Source organism: Nannospalax galili, unplaced genomic scaffold (genome assembly GCF_000622305.1).
Source record: "Nannospalax galili isolate Female #2095 unplaced genomic scaffold, S.galili_v1.0 scaffold415, whole genome shotgun sequence".
Taxonomy (NCBI): domain Eukaryota; kingdom Metazoa; phylum Chordata; class Mammalia; order Rodentia; family Spalacidae; genus Nannospalax; species Nannospalax galili.
In genome coordinates this window covers 2487902-2510428 of record NW_008337494.1, presented here as the reverse complement: position 1 = coordinate 2510428, position 22527 = coordinate 2487902, and the positions used below count along the sequence as shown (strand labels likewise).

General features: G+C 38.2%; 1 protein-coding gene across 2 annotated transcripts in view; it reads left to right on the top strand.

Moving 5' to 3' along the window:
* Ano4 (anoctamin 4) overlaps positions 1 to 22527 on the top strand; it is a 342978-nt gene that overhangs the window by 180150 nt on the left and 140301 nt on the right. The window contains exons 5-6 of one of the 2 annotated variants that reach the window (XM_017798033.1): positions 15989 to 16089; positions 19413 to 19519. In XM_017798033.1, the coding sequence (XP_017653522.1) occupies positions 19431 to 19519 (89 nt within the window). In that variant the 5' untranslated portion in view covers positions 15989 to 16089; positions 19413 to 19430. The remainder of the gene's footprint in view (positions 1 to 15988; positions 16090 to 19412; positions 19520 to 22527) is intronic. The other variant, XM_008832628.1, reaches the window with a different exon arrangement.

Sequence of the window (22527 nt, the reverse complement as noted above, 5' to 3'; positions counted from 1 at the left end):
CAAAAATGCACAGGGAGCCTGGTGGTTTTGTCTTTCCTTATGCACAATTAAGAAAGTTTATAACTCACTCCTTCTGTCTTTTCCTTCTATCCTGCCCTTTCTTTGCTTCTTTTATTCATCTACTTGTTAATGTCAGTTATTCAATGAATGCACAGCACCTTCAATGATTCTAGGTACTTGGGATACATCACAAAAGCCTTATCCTAACTTATATCCTAATACTTGGGGATGGTGGCGGTTGTGAACAATAGACATACTAAGTAGTGAGGTATGTAAGAAGGTGATACACGATATGGCAAAGGAAAAGTTAGAATGGCATATTGATGAGAGTACTGAGGAGAAGGGGTGGTCATTTTAGAGACTGTTCAGTGGATGCTCGCTGAAGATGGCATGGGATGAAGCCTGGTTATGCTGGGGGTGGGGGTGACATGCTGTTATTTCACATCATCCTCTGGCCTTTTTAATCCTCTTACATTTTTTTTCTGTATCCCCCTACCCCAAACACTGCTGATCGGCTTGCCTAGTCTATGAAAGAAAGTGGAAACAGTCAGATAGGATCTTCTGCAAAGCCGCCTAAACATATCGCGCCTCTCCCTCTGCTGTGTGAGAATGAATGTCTGCCCCATCCCTAGAAACACCACCCCCATGACCCCTGAATTCACATCCTCAAAGACTTTTCTCCTATAATTATCTCCTCTCTCTCCTTCATCGTCATCTTGGCCTCTCTATTTATTCATTACAAATGTTCTCCTGATCTCATATTTTAAGAATAAAAATCCCATGACCCCATAATCTAATGACCATTTAATTTCTCTTCTATACCTCACAGAAAAACATCTTGAAAGATTTGTCTATAGTCCTATGTTCATTTCCTTACTCCTTTCCGATTCCTTAGAAGCCTCGTTTATAAAGGTCACATAGGGCCCTGCTCCACAGTTCAGCTAGCCCCGTTTCCTTGCTGACCTTATCAGCAGCTTTCCTCCACATAGACGATCACCTCCTCCTTGAATAGCCTTCATGTCTGGACCCCAGAGACAGCACATGCTCTTGTGTGCACCTCCCTTCTCTACTGTGTCTTTCTCAATCTTCTCAGTCATCTTCTTTTGTTTAATATCTAAATATCAAGTATCTTTGTATTTGATCTTGGATCCCCTTTCTTTATTGCTAGATCTCTGTGACCTCATAAACTCACGTAGATTTATATAACTTCTATATCATTCAAGGCTTTGTCATCCCAGGCTTCAGAAGAAATTACTTCTAGATTTTTAGGGCAATAGAGGTAGAGTATAACAACTGGTTTTTGTTGCTACCAGAGACCCAGGATGATGGAAACTTCACTCAGGCATTTTCCTCTAGAACAGAGAAATAGGTATTATACAGGAGTCTTCCAGGTTCTGCTCACATCTCAGTGCTTAGAGCTCATCATGTATCTCTAGACCTTGAAGAAAGCCAAAGCTCAGGCTTCCATTTGCCCCAAGGGAAAGGAGAGCTAGGTTCTAGGGACACCCAGTAACTTCTCATGATTTCAGATAGAGTATATATTACAGATTAATATGATGTTACATATTATTTATATATTCTCTATAAAGTAGGCACGTGTAGCTATACCATCATTACACCATGAGGAACTAAAATGAATTGAGGAAAAATCATCAGGTTAGACTTATATGTTATAAAAAATATTAGAAGCCTGATTTCTTGACAGTTTTCTCAGAGTCTTTAGGTAAAAAGCACTTGGTAAAATAGAGCAGCATCCCACCAAGAGATAAAAACCCAAGAGAGATGACTTAGTTTTTTCAACTAACTTAGAAAGAATTCCCAAATTTAAATAGCTTCCTCACTAACAGTAGATACCAATTTTTCTGTCCTTTCTGGGTCTTGTTAGTTTCATGCCTGTTTACCACTCCCACTAACTGAGGACGTAATAACACATGAGTTGTTGACTGGATCCTAACTGTGCATGCTTATCAGTGAATTGGTTATTTGTGGCAATAAGAATCATAATCATGATAATATAGTTTTCCCCAAGGTGTGTGTGTGTGTGTGTGTGTGTGTGTGTGTGTGTGTGTGTGTAATTTCCAAATTCTGGGGTGTAATTTTCAGAGACCAAATTGCTGTACGGATTAGGTTTCTTTCCAGTGTGTGGCTAGTGCTTCCTTAGTGACAATTGTATACATATAGTCACTGATGATGGGGGGTTGGGGGGGTGTTTCTTACTACAGCATAATTTAGCCAATCCTGACTGCTACACAAAACATTGATTTTTCTCAGGTACCTGTGCTCTAAGTTTCTTAGTCAAATATCGAAGGTCATCAGGTTTAATGCAAAAAATATATTGCATCATATGCACTTAATTATAGTACAGGTAACCTTTGATGAAACATAAAGATGTATACTTACCTCATAGGCACTTAATTATAGTACAGGTAACCTTTGATGAAGCGTAAAGATGTATACTTACCTCCTAGGCACTCAATTATAGTACAGGTAACCTTTGATGAAGCGTAAAGATGTATACTTACCTCCTAGGCACTGAAAGTTTCATGATTGTAACCTACAGGACAATTTATCTTAGTTTCTTAGAAGTTTAACTACATTAACATCTTTGTGATATTGAGAATATTAATATTTTTCTGTCTAATAACAGTGTTTCAACAATGCAATCAATGATTCAGGAAAACTATTCAAAAATTTAGATCTTAAGATGTTCATAAATGAAATTAGTAGTCATTCTCAATGACCACATGCTTAGTAACATTCTAGGTGCTGGAAATACAGTTCAGAAGAAACTGTGTACTACAGTGTCATAGATTCAAGAGTGTAATATATAATCATAGCATTCATTCACTATGATGTGACCTGTGTTCACTTTACATTACCATAGGAGGGATTATCTTAATCCTGGAATCTTGAAACAGCCCATATTTATTCTCCCATAATTTGCAAAGACCAGGTAGTCTAGGTATAGCCCAACTAGGTCTTCTGATCAGGGTCCCTGTTACGGTATCCATAGAATGTCAGCCAGATTGTATTTCTTCCTGGAGTTCAAGATCCTCTTATGTGGTTATGCAGTTCCTTTCAGTGGTAGGACCGAAACTTCTTTTTATCATTGGCTGTCAGCCAGGTACTGTTCTGAGCTCCCAGAGGCTACTCACAATCTCTTGTCCTCACAGGCCCTCTCACAACACAGCAGCTTATTACTTCAAGGCCTGTAAGAGAATTTCTCTTACATCTAGACTATCTCGTGTGGATTATTCTGACTGGTTCAGGGTAATTTAGAAAAGTCTCCCTTTTGATGAACGTATGGTCAGCTGATGGGTCTCCTGGCTACAGGAGACCTTCCTTTCATAGTACCTATCCACACTCAAGACAGGAGCTTATTTGGGTACTCTACATGGGCCAAAGGGGGAGGGGACGAGCCTCAGCAACTATCTTAGAAGCCTGCCTGGCTCACAACTTAAAATCAAGGGAGTAAGAATTTATCAGGCAAAGAATGGGTAAACAAGAAGACCCTGAGACTTCTGAGCTTGGAAGTTTGGAAACATGAAGAAAGAAATCCATTGTGGCTGAGACCAGAGGCAGAGGAAAATGGCTCAGGGTAAAGAGTGACACCAGCATGCATTGGCCACGTTCCTGATTTTCCAGTGAGCCCCAGGAAACAATGATCACAGTGCATTTTTAAAGACATCTCTGGTGTCAGTGACAATATAGGCAAAAATCAAGTAAGAGAGCTCAGCTATGAGGCTGTTGCAGTGTTCGAAGAGATGAATGATTGATGGTGATTTGGAGGTTGATACCAACAGCTGTAAGGAGAACGAGACAGGATTCAAAAGTGGTGAAAAGATGGAATCCGTAGGACTTGAGGATTAACTGGCTGTGACATGAAGTAAAATGAATAAAGTATGAGTGCTGAACTTGAACTTCTAGGTGGGTGTTGTGTCACTTCTTGGGTCTGGTGCCAGTAAGAAGAATGGTTTCTTCAAAGAAATTGATCTATTTAAGTACTTTGTGTCTGACTGCCAGCAAAACAACCAAGGCATTATGTTAGTCATTGGCTAAGGTGATCTGGAGTTTGGACAAACACTGTGGTACGAAGATTTGGATCTTGGAGACATTACATGGCATCTAAATCCACTGGGAAAGAATGAGATTATCCAGGGAAGACAGAGAAAAGAAGACAAGAGCCAGGAGTCCTTGGAAGTTCACATTTAACTGTCTGTGAAAGGCTATTTCTGAAACTTGTTTCCTGTGGATGATACTAATGTCATCTTCAGACAATGAATATTTTGGTCATTTAGGATCATACAGTACCACCAAGGCTTTTCTCCATCAAGGCACAGTATGTATGCATGTGTGTATGCATGTGTGTGCATGCGTGTACACATGTAGAAAGGAAATACATCAGAATCAGCTGAACAGCTTTTCAGTCTCCACTCATGAGCACTGATGTATCTCTAAGAGAATGAAGACTAACAGGCACAAAAAAGTCTCTTTAGAGACAAATGCCCTCATTTTTCAGAGAAAACTGAAGCTCAGAAAAGCACAAGTCATTTGCCCAATGACACACAGCTGGTTGGATGGCAGCCCCCTGGGAGGAGCTGAAATTGCTTAGTGATTTCTTCCAGCTCTTTAACCCTCCAGGAATGTACATTTCTCCATCACTTTCACAGACTAGATTCTAGACACACTGTGATATCCTAGCACGAGTTATTGTTATTATAATGTAAACCAAGCACTTACTACATATGTGAGGAAGGAAGAAATGCTCACTTACTGGGCTTTTTTCTATCCAATCATGCCAGGCTTCTAACAGCCCTGAAACATGTGCTCACAAATTGTGAGGCTCACAAATTAATTAATGTGCCCAGAAACCCACAGGAAGTAACTGGCAAAACTAGGCTTGATGTTTGCTCTAACTATTGGCCTTATGTTAGTTATAAAATGCTTAGAATGCTTGGTATCAGTAGGACTTGGGGATGCACTGTATTCTGTTTTCTAAAATATAAATAATTGTTATATAAAATGACAATTGGGATCAAGTAGATGAGCCAAAACACCTGTGTGAGCCCTAACTTTCCTCATTTGGAGGAGCAGCTTGGAAGTCCATGCACTGGTGAGACTCTGGGCTGCATGCTTTCCTCCCTGTGTGCATTCTGTTTTTTTAAATATTTTATTTATTATTTTTATTTTATGTGTCTGAGTGTGTTGCCTGCATGCGTGTAAGTGCACCCATGTCATGCAATGCCACTGAGGTCAGAAGAGGGCATCAGATCCCCTGGGACTGGAGTTACAGACAATTGTTACCTGCCAAGGGGTGCTGCAAGTGTAGCCAGTGCCCTTACCTGCTGAGCCAACTATCCAGCCCTATGTGTTTATTCTCTTTGTATTTTAATTCCACACCTACAGTTAATTGGGGTAGCAATAATGTCAGCCTCATAGAGTTGGTGTGAAGGTTGAATTATTTAATGTTATAGAAGCTCTAAAAACTATCTAGAAAACTTCTGTCTCTGTCACTACCATTCATTCATTCACTATGAGTTTTTCCATCCAAGAGGCTTATCTGGATCTCTATTAGAAATTAATAATTGCTTTTTGCTCCAGAGTTTTATAGTTTTGCTTTGTTCCCATAATAGTATAGTCACCTAAGGGGACACAGAGTCGATGCAAGTGGCTACTCTGGTTTGACCCTTTATGCTTGATAAATTGAAACATCGGGCATATTTATTCCCCAGGGCCTATGCCTTTTACCTTTTACTCTCTTTGCCTGGAACGCTTTTTCTCTAAATAAGAAACAGATTTCTTTATCACTTTCTTTAGATCCATTTCCTTACCTTCTTCAAAGCACATCCACCATTAGAAATATTATATTTATTCACTGAGAGCCTGTCTCCTTGATAGAACTGTTCTGTGAGAGCAGGGATTTCATCTGCTCTGTTCACCGTTGTGTTCCCAGCTTCGAGAACAGTCCCCACATTGTAGACCATCAATAAAGATCTTCGGAGTAGATGAATCGTGCTGTAACTGAATGCTATATCCCAACTCATGTAGTAAGATTCCTGCTCATCTTTAAGGACCATTTTGATTTTCAGGTGCACTGTCACCTGTACAAGCTTGGGGCAAGCAGGTGTGAGTACTACCAGTTTTCCAGACAAAACAACCTCAGTTTCATTTTTCTCACCTTCTTCTTCGCCTGATCAATCACAGATTGATTAGCTCTACCTCTAGTAGACCTCTCATTTAGCCACTTCTCTCCTGATTGCCATGTTCATCTGTTTCTAGCCACCATCTTCCATCTTGTCTCACCTGATCTCTCGGGATAGTTTCTTACTGAATTTCCCACTCCTGTATTCTCTCTAGACCATTCTCCACAGAGCACTGAGCATACACTTTCTAAAATGAGTGATTGTTGCTTGTAACTGCTGGTGGGATTATTAGCGATACCTAGTGTTAACCTCAAACTCTACCACATTGTCCCTAGCCCAGTGTCTGTTTCCATTCCTTCTGCCAAGCTCCTTCTCAGACATCTCCTCACCCTGCTTTTTCCAGTGTCCAATCATTCTGGCCTTTCAGTTGATGGTATAATCTCAGCCTTGTTTCTTGTTTTTCCCCTTGACTTGGAGAGCCTTTCATTGGGCTTCTCTTGTGACTAACACTGTTTTATCTTTCATCTTCAGAGATCAGCCAGGTACCCTTAGTTCTTCTGCATGACCAAACTGCAGTCTTTTCCCTTTTTAACACTTTTCATAAATCATAAAATCATAGGTTTAGGTGTTGCTGAATGTCCATCTCTTGTTTTCTAGACTGAAAATGATGACTACTGTTCCATGTCTGCTGCATAACAGAGTCCCTGACACATAGTGGCCAGTAAATGAATTTCTTCTTGTTATCGAATGAATGGCTGTCAAAGAGGAACCTATAGGAGGGCTTGAGGGTACTGAAGGAACAGGTGACAGCAATCATGGGCTTTGCCCTCAGGGTTTCTTCTGGTTCAGCCTGGTCTAAATCCTTGACAGATACTAGCTTCCTATTTGCTGCCTTCCCAGGCTATAACTTGGGTAAGTAGAAGTGATGTGTATTTCCCACCATGTCACTATGGTGTGGTCCCTCGTGAAGGTAATAATAGGTAACATATGATCACATATTCTGTAAGAACCACACCTGTATTATGCCATTTAATACAATCCAGGCAAATAGACATCACCAGTATTTCTTATTTTCCTGTTGAACAAAACTGAGACACGGAGAAGTTCAATAGCTTATGAAGATCTCAGAGCCAGAGAGGTAAAGTGAATATGTGCTGTCCGGCCTCTGCATTCCCATGTAACTTCCATAGCACAGCCTCCACAGTACAGCTATGTGCACAGTAGCCTCCAGCAGCTTTAAATATCATCTTTCTCCTGGCTACACTTGCTTTGTATCTCTGGTCCAACCTTCTCCTGTGAGCTCCAGCATCATTTATCAAACTTCCCATAAGACAGTTCCCATGGGCATCTTCAGCTGAGCATATTCAGAACATCTGCATTCATGATCTACCCCTGCAGCTTGATTCTCGATTTCTGTAGCTCCATTTTCAAACTTAATCCCCCCAATTTCTTCTTCTTAGTAAATGGTGTCAGGGGTCACAAATAGTAGTGATGTACACACACACACACACACACACACACACGTACACATACGCACACATGCATACTTGCACGTGCACGCACCTCTGAGAGACAGAGTGCTTGGATTATGGCATGCTGCTTTATTTATCTACTTCTCCTTTCTGTTGCATTATCCACCTTCCTTTGTGGAGGATTGTTTTCATACCAAGGCAAGGACTGTGATTTATACACCTTTACACTCCTAGAATCCAGTATTTAGAAGGTATTAAATATATTCCCATTGAATTAAAGAACTTTTAATTTATTTCTATTGCAGGTAGCTCCCATGCTACTTGTGAATTTCTCCAGTTGTTTGTCTAAGCATATTTTTCCAAATGCCACTAAATCATCATTTTCCTTTCCACCGAGGTTCTAGCCTAAGGAATTTATTGCAGTGTATTAATGAAGTAACTCTATGTTTCATAAAAATGATTTCATTTCTGTTCACTTTGCCACTCATACATTTGGATTTATGTGGCAAGGAATACTTAATAACAAGGAAAGACCTATTTAAAACAGCAGCATAATCATTCAACAGTAGAGTGATGTATGGGCTGTGTAATTACCAATCACCTGTTTGCATTTATTATTTAGGGATGAAGCTCTGAACGTATTCAGTAACAAGCTATAGGTCAGCCTCATCAATTCCTCCTTGAAGAAGAGTTGAACACAAATAATAAATGCCATGCACTAAAACTTTCCCTTAATCATGTAAAAGGGAGACAGATAGATCATATACAAAAACACACAGAACCCATGAATAGATATTTAATCATCATTCAAGGGAACTTAGCTAAGATTTTTTCTCAAGAAAATCAAAATAAATGTTAGAGTCCCCAGTTCAAACTAAGGTTCATTAATGACTTAAGTGTGCTGTACATCATAAGAGAGGCATTTGTTTCTGTTGCTTTGATTTCTAAACCAGAGAGTGTTTTAAGAAGCCTTTAGATAAAATTGACACGGGAATCAAGAGCTACAGGCATGAGATCAGCTGTGGTCTGGGACAGACATTCCACGTGGCCACGAGTGAGTCCTTTGATCTCCTTCTTCCTCCTTGAAGTCATCCAGGAAAGCCTCACTCATGAATTTGTGTGAGGATAAACAAGGTAGCTTGTGAAAGTGTGGCGACAGTTACAAAGCACATAAATAAAATAAATGGTGGTGTATGGCTGAAAAATAAGGAAAATAGGTCTATTTCCATCAGGCTGAATAAATAAAAATAATCTGTGGTTTTCTGTAGAAAATAGTGGAGATACCACGTTGGAATTTTATTCAACAAAGCAAGTGTTCAGGTGAAGAACTTTGCATTTCCACTCCCAGAAATGTGGAGTTTATGATGGGCCTTGTGTGGGATGTTTTAATGAATTTTCTTGAATGCTTCATGCATTTATGGAGGATTCCAAAGTGGCTATTTTTCCACTGGATGGTTTATTTTGTGTAAAATTAGCAGTCACAGCAAATTCATGGAGAAACTATAAGAGATATGTCTGATCTTGTGAGTTAGATTATGCAAGTCAATCTTAGCCCCACATATTATCTTCCTGTGCTTCACAAATTTCCCCTCTTATAAGAAGGTACAAAAGGGGCATTACAGGAAACTTAGCTTTGTGTTACTGTGATAAAATACCTGAAGTAATCAATTTATAAATAAGAAGATTTATTTGGGCTCATAGTTTCAAAGGTTTTAGTCCATGGTGGGTTGGCTCTGTTGTTTGGGGATCGTTAGAAAGGGACACATGGTTGATGGAAGATGTTCACTCAGGTCAGGAAGTGAAAAAGAAAAAGGAAATAGGAAGGGGGCAGGGCTCTAATGTATACTTTAAACCCTCTCTGATAACCTAACTTCTTTCCACATGGGTCTACCTCTGCAAAGTTCCATCACCTCTCAATATCTTTGTAAGCTGGAGACCATACCTTCAACATATGGACTTTGAGGAGACGTTCAAGATGAAACTATAATATATAAAGAATCCAACTATCCCAATTAAAATTTCTAAGTGATCAAGGCACAGTGATCCTCACTTCTGGTCATAGCACTTGGAGGGCTGAGAGAAGAAGAGCTCAAGTTCAAGGCCAGCCTGGGCTACATATCAAGTTTGGAACCAGCCATATAGCAAGAAGCCATCAGACAGGCAGAAACACACATGCACACGTGGACACACACACACACACACACGCACGCACACACACAATCCATGTTAGGATACTACAAATCACCCTGGACTCTGAAGTGGAGTCTTTAATATAAATAAAAAAGAATCATGATTTAGGAACTGGAGTCATATAAATAAAGTCATCTTATAACTGTGAAATGTAGTGTATAATGGGAAGCGTAAGGCAATCTAAACCCTGAACCCCCCCAAAGTCTCTTGAGAAGCATAAGTAAAACTATAAGCATACATGGGATCAGGAGAGAGAGAGAGAGAGAGAGAGAGAGAGAGAGATGCATGTGCTCCTCTGTGTTCTTTATGGACATTGCAACCCATGAGCTCATTCCCTTGGCTATTTGTACTTCAAGGAGAATTGAATGTAGTAGATTACTGGCTTGTTTATTCCCTGGGAAGTTTCCTCATTCATAGTGACTAGCTCTCTTGGCTCCAAAAATCACTTCATTGACAGTGACTTCTCACTTGACAGGTTTCACATTACTCTCCTGTGCCAGGTCTGACTGTTAACATCTTGCTGAGCATCTTCACACACCAAAAAAATAAAAATAAAATACGTGTGCTCCCTCTTTACCAGTCACTCTGCTAGGCAGAGAATAATAGAAATAGTCCTTTCCTCAGAAGACCAGCCTTGCCTATCCCAAATTAGAAAATAAAACACCTCTTTTGTCCGAATTGCCAGAAAATTTTATTTTTCAAAACAGTATCAGAGGGTGTGGGCCCACTACTATGGAAATGGGCTTTGGCTCACTTCTCATGGGAAATTCAGTATTACAGTGGAGTTCTTGAAAATGCTGTCATTGATACCAGTTTGATTTTCATAATATCTTGATGAGTTCATATAAATTACATGCAATATTTATAAGCCTAGTAAAAAGATTCAGAATTAAAGCACAAGGCAGGAATTATAATTGTATATCACCTACAATTAAAAAAATGCTCCCAAGTACAGATTTACTCTAGTGAGAACATAAAGTTGAGCTTCTATTTTTATTAACTGCAAAAAAACCCATATTCCTTTTAAAATTTTTCTTCATTTTTGAGAATTTCATATATGTACACAATGAAATATGATCATATCTACCCCCATTTCCCCTCCAACTTCCCCATATCCAACATGTCCCCAAACTTCATGTCTTTTTTTGATAACCCACTAAGCCCAGTTAGTGCTGCCCATTATATGCATAGGTGTGGGACCATCGGCTAGAGTATGGGAAACCTACTGCTTGCCACATCCTCAATAAAGAATGATTTACCCTCCCCCAGCAACTACCCACTGCCTGCAGTGGAAGAGGAAAAGATCTTATGCAGCTACTGAGTACATGATTGTCATGTCCAGAGGACAGCACTTTACATCACCCCTTCCCCTCCTCCTGCTCCTACATTCTTTCCTCTTCTTCTGTAATGATCCCTGAGCCTTCGTGGTAGTGGAGTTAACACAGATGTCCTTTTTAGGGCTGAGCACTGAGTCTCTTATTCCCAGCACTTTGACCAGTTATATATCTCCATTGTCTCCTGTCCACTGCAAAAGAAGCATCTCTGATCAAGGTTGAGATCAGGCCAGGTCTATGACTATATGAGCATGAATATTTAGAAGGCATTTGACAACATGGCCATTAAAAAAGAAAAAATAACAAAGTGGGCTCTACCCGGGCCTATTACCTCCCCATCCATGGGCTTTTGAGCAGGATTGCAGTACCAGGCATGAAATTCCCTCCTGTGAAGCTGGCCCCAGATCTTTTATTGATTTTTCTTTATCTGGTTTGGGCATTAGACTAATATTTGCTTCATAAAAAGAGTTTAGGAGGTTTCTTTTCTATTCATAATTTGAGTAGGATTGGTGTTCTTTTTTGAAGTTTTAGTATAATTCTGCAGTAAGTGCACCTTCTCCCAGGCCTTAGTTGGGAGAGTTTTTATTAGCATTTCAATCTCATTTTTTGTTATGGATATGTGTAAATTATTTATTACATGTTGGCTTAATTTTGGCATGCTGTATTTGTCTATGAATTCATCCATTTCCTTTAAATTTTCCAATTTCATGAAAAATAGGTTTTTAAAATATGTCCTTATGATATTTTGAATTTTAGTGATATTTGTTGTAATGTCTCCCTTTTCATTTCAAATTTACTAACTTGTGTTCTCTCTCCCTTTATTTTGGTTCATCCGTCTAAGGCTTTGTCAGTCTTACTTGTCTTTTCAAAGAAACGACTCTTAATTTCATTGATTCTTTGTACATTTTGTTTGTTTCTGTTTCATTAATTTTCAACACTGACTTTGATTATCTCTTTCTATCTACTGTTGGGGTTTGGTTTGCTCTTGTTTCTCCAAAGCCTTTACATGCATAATTAAGTTATTAATTTGTGATTGCTCAATTTTTTTTTGTGTAGGCACTTAGTACTATAAACTTTCCTCCTAGGAATGCCTTCATTTTGTTCCATGGGATTTGGTATGTTATATGTTCTTTTCATTCAATTCTAGGAATTTTTAAATTTCTTTATTGATTTCTTCAGTGCAGTGACACAATTATCATTCAATAATGTGTTATTCAGTCTCAATGACCTTATATCCTTTCTATAGTTTTTATTGCTATTGACATCTACCTTTATTCCTTTGTAGTCATATAGAATACAAAGCACTATTCAAATTTTCCTATAATTGTTGAGACTAACTCTGTGTTCCAATATGTTAGCATTTTTGGAAAAAATTCCATGGGTTGTTAAGAAGAATGTGTATTCTTTAGTGGATGGGTGGAATGTTCCGTAGATATGTTAGATCCATTTGATTTATGGTGTCATTTAACTTCAGTATTTCTCAGTTTAGTTTTTGTCTGGATGACCTGTCTATTGGTGAGAGTGAGGGACTGAAGGCACCCACTAAAACTGCGTTGAAATTAATTTATGGTTTCACATCCAGTAGAATTTTTATAAAATTGAATGTATTTATACTTAATGCATATATGTTTAGAATTAATTGTAAATCTTTTGGTGTATTGTTTCTTTGATGTGTATGAAGTGGCCTTCTTTATCTCTTTTAACTAGTTTTGATTTGAAGTCTATTTTTTCAGATATTAGAATAGCTGAATCTGCTTATTTCCTATATCCATTTGCTTGCCAAACCTTTGTCTATCCTTTGACCACAAGGTAGTATCTATCGTTGATGGTAAGTTGTGTTTCTTGAAGGCAGTAAAAAGATGGATCCTGTTTTCTGATCCAATCTGTTAGTCTATGTTTCTTTATTGGGGAATTGAGACCATTATTATTCAGCATTATTATTGAAAGTTGTGTGTAATTCCTGCAACTTTATTGATTTTTGTAGTGTTTTCTTCAACCTCTTTTGATCAACTGTCCTGGTATTGTTTATTTATTCCCTATGACCTCATGACTGTGTTTATCCTCTTCAGACTGAGGTATTCTTTCCCGCATCCTCTGTAGAGCTCGCTTAGTGGTCATAAATTCCTTTAATCTATTTTTGTCATGGAAAATTTTCATTTTTCCTTCAATTTTAATAGATACATTTACTGTATAAAAAGTCTAGGTTGACAGTTGTAGCTTTCAGAACTTGTAATGCGTCTTTCCAGGTCCTTCTGGCTTTAAAAGCATTTGTCGAATACCCAGGTATTCTGGTGGGCCTGCCTCTATAAGTGACTTGACTTTTCTCCCTTGCAGCTTTCAATACCCTTTCTTTATTCTGTGGTTTTAGTTTTTAACTGTGGTATGTTGTGGGGAGTTTCTTTTCTCACCCTATCTTGAGTTCTGTAGGCCTCTTACAGCTGGATGGGCATCTCTTTCTCTAGGCATGGAAATTTTTCTTCTATGATTTTACTGAAAATACATTCTATGCCTTTTGTGTAATATTGTTTTCCATCTTCTCTGCCCATAGTCCAAAGGTTATATCTTTTCATGGTGTCCCTAAGGTCTCCTGTGATCCATCCATGGGTCTTTATAAATGTATCATTGCCCTTTACTGTGTGATCCAATTGCTCTACCTTGTCATCCAGCCCTGACACTCCGTTTTCCACATGATCCATTCTATTGGTGAGGCTTTCCACTGAAGTTTTTATTTGGCTTATTGAGTTTTTAATTTCCAATAACATTGCAGTCTGGCTTTTTTTCAGTAATTCTATATCTTTATTAAATTCTGCTTTTATATCTTGTATTAGCTTCCTTATTTCACATATCTCTTTGTCTTGTGTACTTTGAGTTATTTGAACATAGTTATACTCATTCTTTTGAATTCTTTCTCTGGAAGAAAAAGGGGTCTATTAATACAGGATTAGTAATTTTTTGAGGAGACGTGTTGTCTCTATTTTTCATTGATTTTGCACTGGACTTTGCGATTTAGAGTTACTAGAGTGGAAATGTGGGCCAGTAACTGATGGTCTGGGGACTGTTTACCTCTCAGTGTCAGGAGCTAAGGGAACTTTGGAATTGTGGGCATGGTGTTTCAAGATTCTGAGACATACCCAAGTTACTGGATAAACAGAAGTTTAAATGGTTTAGTTGGGACCTTGTGAGCCCTTACCTGGGGAGCTGGGCAGACTAGGCATAGTTGGTATTCTATGGAATTTAAAAAATGTAAATGATGTGCAACCTGTTTGGTAAAGCTCTAGATAAGAAAGTGGCCACTTTGTGCATTTAGACTGTTGGGCTCACTGTATTTTATCTACCTCCTCCTACAACCCACCTCTCCCTGTGGGAAGCAGAGTCCAAAGAGAAATTTCATAGTTGGTTGTTCATGTCCTTCTTGCCAAAGTCTAAAACTTGAAGAGCTCTTACTGGGGTGTAAGTCGAGTTTGACTCCCTGTCTAAGTACTTTTGTGATAAAAAGAAGTCCCAAAGGAAACAAAGGCTTTGAGTCAAAGAGCACAGGTCTTTTGAAAAGACTTTGCTTGACACCAACCCAATTTCAATCCTCATACCTCATTGGTCTATCTCCGTCAACCTTCACCAACTTTTATTTTCATCTGGATGACTGAGGGTATTTCTTATGTTCTCTTCTTTTGGGGGGTATGTTGTGGGGGATATGAATTTATGTGTGTGTGTCTGCATGCCTGTGAGCTCACATGTGTGGGAGTGCCTGCAAAGACCAGAACTTGACATCAAGTGTCTTACTTGATCACTCATCACTTTATTTACAGAACTACAATATCTTGCTGAACCAAAACCTCACAAACTTGGCTAGACTAGCTAGCCAGTTTTCCCAAGAGATCCCCTGCCCCTGCTTCCCAAGTTCTGGGATTACAGGTGGACTATACCAGCCTGGCCTTATGTGGGTACTGGGGATCTAAACTCTGGCACTCAAGCTTGCATGGCAAGAGCTTTGTCCAATGAGCCACCTCCCCAGTCCCCTTCTCTGCTTTTAATGCATATTTCCCTTATAATTTAGTCTCCACAAAGAAGTTACAGATGTCTTTGAAGACTGAAATCAAGACAGCTTTCCTATGTTCTCATAAAGAAGTCCAACCATCTAGGAAGTGCTATGAACTCTTCTGCTCACCTTTCCAGCTTCTAACAGCTCTCCTCTCTACATCACCCACCTCACCCCCTCTTATTTCCCTTGAACATACCAGGCAATTTCTCAGCTCGGGATCTTGCACTCAGAACACACATCCTGTGGTCTCTCCCCAGCAGGCTCTTGCTCTTCCTTTAGGTCTGAGCTCACAGACCACAGACTCAGAGAGGAATTTCCTTGACTCCTTGTCTAAAGTACTGTATGCTCCTTCTCATAACTCTTTCTCCTAGTATTTCATCTTCAGAATACTTACTATCACCTGAATTTATCCCTCTCTTTTAAATTTGTTTTAGCCTATCTTCTTTTTAATATTTGTGGAGAATGTGTACTCCTCGTAACTCTTTCTCCTAGTAGTTCATCTTCAGAATATTTACTATTGCCTGAATTTATCCCTCTCTTTTAAATTTGTTTTAGCCTATCTTCTTTTTTAATATTTGTGCAGAATGTAAAGATCACTTTTACTTCTTGTATTAACATGACTGGGTCTCTGGTTCCAGACACAATGGAATACTTGCTGAATGAATATATTTATTCTTTAAAGGACTGGCTTATTGCCAATGAATGCCCCCAATTGTAAACTCCAAGTTCATACATTCTAAGTTCCAACCCAATTTAAACGGTGGGAGATTTGGATATACTTTTCAATTTAGTTTCTTTTTTCTGTTTCAGTCCTCTCTAATAAATAGTGACATTATCTTTGTGAAGTTGCATGCCCCATGGGAAGTCCTTGGAAGATATGCAGAACAAATGAATGTAAGGATGCCTTTCAGGTAGGTATACATATATTTCCCCACTCTCTCTGCTACTTGCTGTGAACCTAATGATATCTTCTCTTGGAACAAATAAAATCAAAGTATGGCCTAGGAAAGTCATTCAAACAGAAAATTTTTTTAGCGTTTAGGAAATGCAAATAAATCTTCATGGCCAACAGTGATCCCATACTGGTGATCAAGTAACATTTTTCAAGTGGCATTTGCATTTTTAAAGTACCATTTATAGAAATTCTGTTCATTGCTGCTTTGAACAGCTAGATAGCATGCATCATAATCTTTACAGACCAGTCCCTTCCAGAAAAGTGATAAAACCTGCTTTCCAAGAAACAAAGTTTTTAAAATGTCATGAAATGTGGTGCTAAAAATAGCCTATCTTTAAAATTAAGATTTCGTAAATTCTGTACAAACACAAATATTGATTTTTTCTATGGTGAATAAATATACTTTATATGGATTTATGTGGATTATATAAATTTATCTTCGTTTCACAGTGACTATTCATATTTCTTTTATAGGCTAAGGAACTGTGATCTTAATTTGTTAGATAAAACCAAACTGAGATAATAAACCTAAAATTATAAATGTCAAAATGTGCATGGGGTGGGAGGTGTGGAACACCGTACTGGAATTTACTGTAAGACTGAGGGATTTAGCACCAAGGACAGTTCCAAAGGTTGCATTAAGTACTTTGGATTTTCAGTTTGCCAGTAAGACCAAGGCAGATGACAAGAATCAGGCGAGATGAAATCATCTGTTCTGTAATATACTCCTTAATTGGGTATGGAAAGTTATGAAGACCAATAATCTGTTAAATTCAAAGAGAAAACAAGAGAGATGGATTTACAGATCCGCGATTGTAACCTGTCTCTCAGCACAACGTATTTTCTTTGTTTATTGTCTTTATTTCTTAATACCAACTCAAAATACAGGATGGGATTTCTAGCATCTGTTTTCCTGGAGGCAAAATTCTCAAAATAAATAAGTGTAAGTCTTATGATTTATTTCTAAATTTAAGATGTTGAAAAGGAAAACTGAGAACTCAAGGAGATAGATAGATAGATAGATAGATAGATAGATAGATTAGAGAGAGAGAGATAGACAGATGATGATAGGTAGAGATACAGAGATAGACAGATGATTATAGATAGAGAGATAGATGATAGATGATAGATAGATAGATAGATGATAGATAGACAGATGATAGGTAGAGATAGATAGATAGATAAATAGATAGATGATAAATATTCAGAAGGAAAGAAAAATCACTTCTTTCTGCTAAGAACTGTTATGCTAAGACAATTAAATCCTGTTCTTTAACAATGATATACTAACCATCTAATATGATTTAATTAATACCATATTACACCTAAGAACCAAAAGGGAAATAGACCAGCATAAGACATATTCAGATTTAAATTGATATTCCTTTCCCAGTCTAAATCTCTCAAATCCTTCAATCAGAGGACACTTCTATAATGAAAAACCTAGGGAGACTGAAACCCGAATGATGTTAATACAAAGCAGGTCTGCTTAGTGCTCAGAAGGGTTTCACATCTGAAGGATCTGACTGCATTGTAAGAAATATTTCTGCATGCCCATTTCATGGTAGAAAATTACTGCCTCAAGCAGCATTCATGGTTTTCTTATGCAACATTAAGAGAATATGATCCAAGCAATAAAAAGAAACTGCATTTGAATAATAATCTACTTTCAGATGTAGGAATTTCTGCAAGACAACAATTTGAGGCGAAAATACTGTTATGTGGGACAGTAATTGGCCTCATTAATATTGATGCGATTTTGCCTAAGCCTAATATCACTTGTTATAACCTGATGCATTTAAACTGTGTCGGCCAATCTTCCTCTGTTTCACACATGTGAATTTAGCCTGAGATGTATGTGTTCCCAAAGTAGGGATTCCTCCACCCAACCATTCCAGGAAAAGTACATATGTCAATTTAGCTGAACTTACATGTTCCGATGAATCTTAGCCATAGTTAGAATTTTAAATAGACAGTACTTCTGAATCTCAGGCTTAGTTTCCTTGACTATTTAATCCTATAATTTTTAAAAGGAAATTGCAGAATAGGTGTCTTATGGGAAATTTTTAATACACGTGCTTCTTCAGTATCTCTGGGTCCATATATTTGTGTTTTTAAAAGATAAGCTTTATTTTAGAGCATTTATAAGTTTATAGAAAGTTAAGCACAATGCACAGCACTTTGCACACACCCCATCTACCTTAATTCCCTTAATATCTTGCATTTGTATTAGTGTGGTTTATGTATTAAAGTTGATTGACCAATATTGACATATTATTAACTAAAGAACACAGTTTGAAGTTCGCTCCTATACACTCACAAAAGTTTGATGGGTTTTAAAAATGCGTATTGTCATGTAGTTCCCAATGTAAAATCGTACAGAATGTTATGTTCTTAAAATAAAAAAGACCCATGTTTTCTCTTTATTCCTTCTGCCCCAGCCCAAATCTCTGACTTTGTATTCTCTCTATGACTATTGACCCAAATATGACAGCTATTTTGTGACACAAAGTTCCATTTTCCCAAATGTGAGGCAGCTCAGTGGTCATTCAGAATACATGTGAACTGCATCATTTTCGTTATCACTGGATTGGTAGAAACCTAAAATACAGAAAAGAGACTGGGTTTTAATAAAACATCCCATATACAATCTTTCTACTCAAATGACACCAGAACTTTCATTTCTATTTTAAATATTTTTACTTGAATAAAATACAGCAAATTAGCAGATCTTTATTATGTCCAGTTTTAATTTTTTCTAGGATCTCTTGGTTTTATCTGTTTAATTCATCGTTAATCAGTGGTTAGGCACTTATGCCCATATGGTTATTTATAGCTAAGTATTGATGAAATCTTCTTATATTAGATTTGAAATGTGTATTTTTATATTACCTCTGTGAAAGTCATGATAAAAGTGTTCTGTAACCTTAAATTGATGTATAACTATCACTTTAATATAACATGCCCATTAAATTATGCATATTGCCCCCATTCTATCTCTGAATTTCCCTGGATAAAAGTGGACCTCAGCTGAATCTATGCAAATCCTAATCACACTAACTTATCACTCTGCACACATTTTGTAGGTGGGGAGCAACCCTACAAGATTATAGTAGTAAGGAGAGGAAACAGTAGCAATGGAAACTATTTCACAAGGTTGTATAACTCAGAGTGCATGCCCTGTGTTCCTGCTACACTTCTCACTGTTAATCTCTTTTTAGTTTTTCTTCTCCACCTCTTACAGGTTTCTATCTTCAATCTCCTTTCCTTCCTTGCTAGTTCAAACTGTAACTGACGATGGGTTTTCTTCTCGACTGGCTTCATTTTTGCTGTTCTTCCAGGAGAAAAATCTATTACCTGCCCCGCCGATACAAGTTCATGAGCAGGTTAGTAGCACGCTCTGTTGTGGTGGTGTTTGTCTGCTGACTAGTGTACTCTAACAATGACAAGGAGTCACAAGCCCTGGAAGATGTCACTTGCCAAAAATAGCTTATTCGGATGAGCTTGAAGAAAAAGAAAACGTGAAAATGTCCTTCTCAGAATCTTCTCTGTGGCACCTCCACATCTGGGAAGGTGCAGTTCATCTGCAGGCGTGCTGAGGCTGTTATTCTTTACACCCATCCTATCAAACAAATTTTCAAAAATCCCAGTCAATCAGAGCAATTTTATCCTGGGAGCTATTTTTTTCCACATAAATTCCTCCCTCTACTGTATGTCATTTGGAAGTTCAAAGTAAAAATGGTCACCCTGTCAAGAAGGTGATGGCTCTTCCCTGGCCCTGGGAAAGAGCCTTTATTATTAGTGACATTCTGCTAATAAAATATTGAGATCATATTGCATTGGGGGATCTCTTTCAGCCCTCTTTATTTATAAGAGAACCCATTGAATGAAGATTATATTTACTATAGCTTGTATCTTACCAAAGCCTGTTTTCCTTGTTTGATTAGCAGTCAAAGAGAAAGGGACTAGGTCTCTAATCAGGTTCAGTTGTGATCATTGGTGAATCTAACCTCAAAATCTTAATGGGACTTATACATTCATTCATCCTGAGCTCAATTGATAGCTTAAATGGGGATCTTTTGGGTTTCTCTGAACATCCTGTAGTTAATTTAGTTTTGTGAGATTTAGTATTCAGATTCATTGTTAGTATCCTATATATAACATATAGAATATGCATGATATATTTTATATTGTAGTCTATGTAGAGTGGCAAGTACTATATTTTGCTAGGTTTCATCAAGTACACATGTATTCAGCAGAGTATTGTGAGCAAAATAGCTTCCACAGAAACCTTAATGTTAGGGTCTCTCAAATTTTTCCTGTGTAGTTCTTTCACTGGGCAGTAGGCACGGCATTTGTACTCACCATAATTCAGATTAGTGCCTTACCATGTAATGATCTTCCACAGCAGCCTGATACTGATACTGGCTTTAGTTTCATGTCAGTAGTTCTTTGATATCAGTCAGCATCAGAGTCACCTGAAAAGTTGTTAAGACACGGATTTCCAGACCCCATCCTACACTTACAATACCAAAGTTCCACCTTTTTAAAATGAAAATATCCATTTCTACCATATGGGATTCATGGGTGTTTCATGTGTAGCATGTGTTCATACGTGATATCGGTTACTGGCTGTTATGTGGGATATTTATGAGAATAATGTCATATGCATACACACCTCCTATTTCTTTTTGCCTTCTGCACTTTTATCCATCTCTTATTTTGCTATATTATTTCCTATAATGACTAGTCTGCTAACTCTCTAGCAAGTTCCGATTTTATGTATCAAGTTCTCATTTATAGTGTACGTAGTCTTATGTCCACTGTACATTCATGTAACTTAAACCATAGGGTCTTACTGAATATCAGCCTCATGAGTCCAGGGTAACTTCTAGAATCCATTCGGCACTCTTCATTTCCACTGCCATTCCTTAGCTGAGCTTTCATTGCCTACGTCTTTGCTCTATTCACATCGAACTGTTCATGGCTCCCAAACACATTATGCTCACTTGGATTTACATTGTTGGGGAGTAGTCCTTCTGGGTGGTCCTTTCCTGACTTTCACTTTGATAACTTCTATTCAGTCCTCAAAATTCAGTTCACATGATTGGACATTTGAGTAGGTGAAAATTGAGGAAAATTGAGGCTTCTACACTTAAGAGATTAGGAAATTATTGTTGGAGGTGAAAGAAAAATGGAAGGCCAGCAGACATACATGTGTGGTGAGGAACTTTTCACCATTGTGCAGTAGAGCTCAGTAGATTTTTGTGGCATTGGTGCCATTGAGGCTATTGGACCTGATGGTGAAGCCATCAACATGAGAAGTTAAAGCTAGATAACCCGATCTGGAGGTCAATGGCATAGGCGTCATGATCTGATCAGGAGAATCTGTGAGATTTCACAAGAGAGCTGTAAACAGTAAAGAGAAGAGGGCCAGTGGCAAGCCCTTTAAATCCCTTCTGGGATTCTAGGGGGACTACCTAAAAATTTTTTTTTAATTAAAAAAAAAAGAATCTCCACCGAGGGGACCAGAGGAGACAGAATGAAGGACAGGTGGTGTCATGGGCACAAGGAATGAGTTTTCATAAGCATGCACATTTTTCAGCTTCTTATGAACAGTGAGAGGAAAGAATTTATTCAGCAGATTTAGAAGTCATTAGTTGATGATCTCCACGACAGCAGTCTATGTGGAATGGAGGTTTACAGATATGCATCAAGATCTTTGAAATGCTTTTAAAACACAGCTCACTGGGTCCATCTTTCGGATTTCTGATTCAGTAAGTCTAAATGCAGTTGATAAGTTGCCTTTCTATCAAGAGCTTAAGTGATGAAGCTGATGCTGGGAGGCAAGTGCCACATTGTTGTTGTTCTTGTGGTGTCTTTTTGGTTGTTTGAGACAGGATATAATTCCACAGTTCAGGCTGCCCTGGAATTCACTGTGTAGCCCAGACTGACCTAAAACTTGTGGCAATCATCATGCTTCAGTTCCCAAGTTTCAGAATTGTGAGATGCCTCACCCAGCTGAGGACCACATTTTTAAGAACTGTGACTATAGAATGAAAATTGTTGAAAAGCTTCAGAGGTAGTGACTGTTCACTGCCACCGTGATAAGCTTTATGGAAGGAGGAGAGGGGACAGGATTTAAAGAAGGAATCAAGAAGAGGGGAACAGAGGAGACTAAACTCATGACCAAACATATGGTCTTCAAGTGTGAAAAGGAGATAGTTTTAGTGAATATGAGCTTGAGAAATCCTTGCTTCTAGAGCTGGAAAATTTGCTTAATAAACACTACTCTCTAGCCTTGAAAAGGTTAGATGTCCATTCAAATGCAGAAATTACAGTCTTGGAAAAATTGAGGCAATGGAAGAGAATGCCAAAATAAAAGAACATCCAA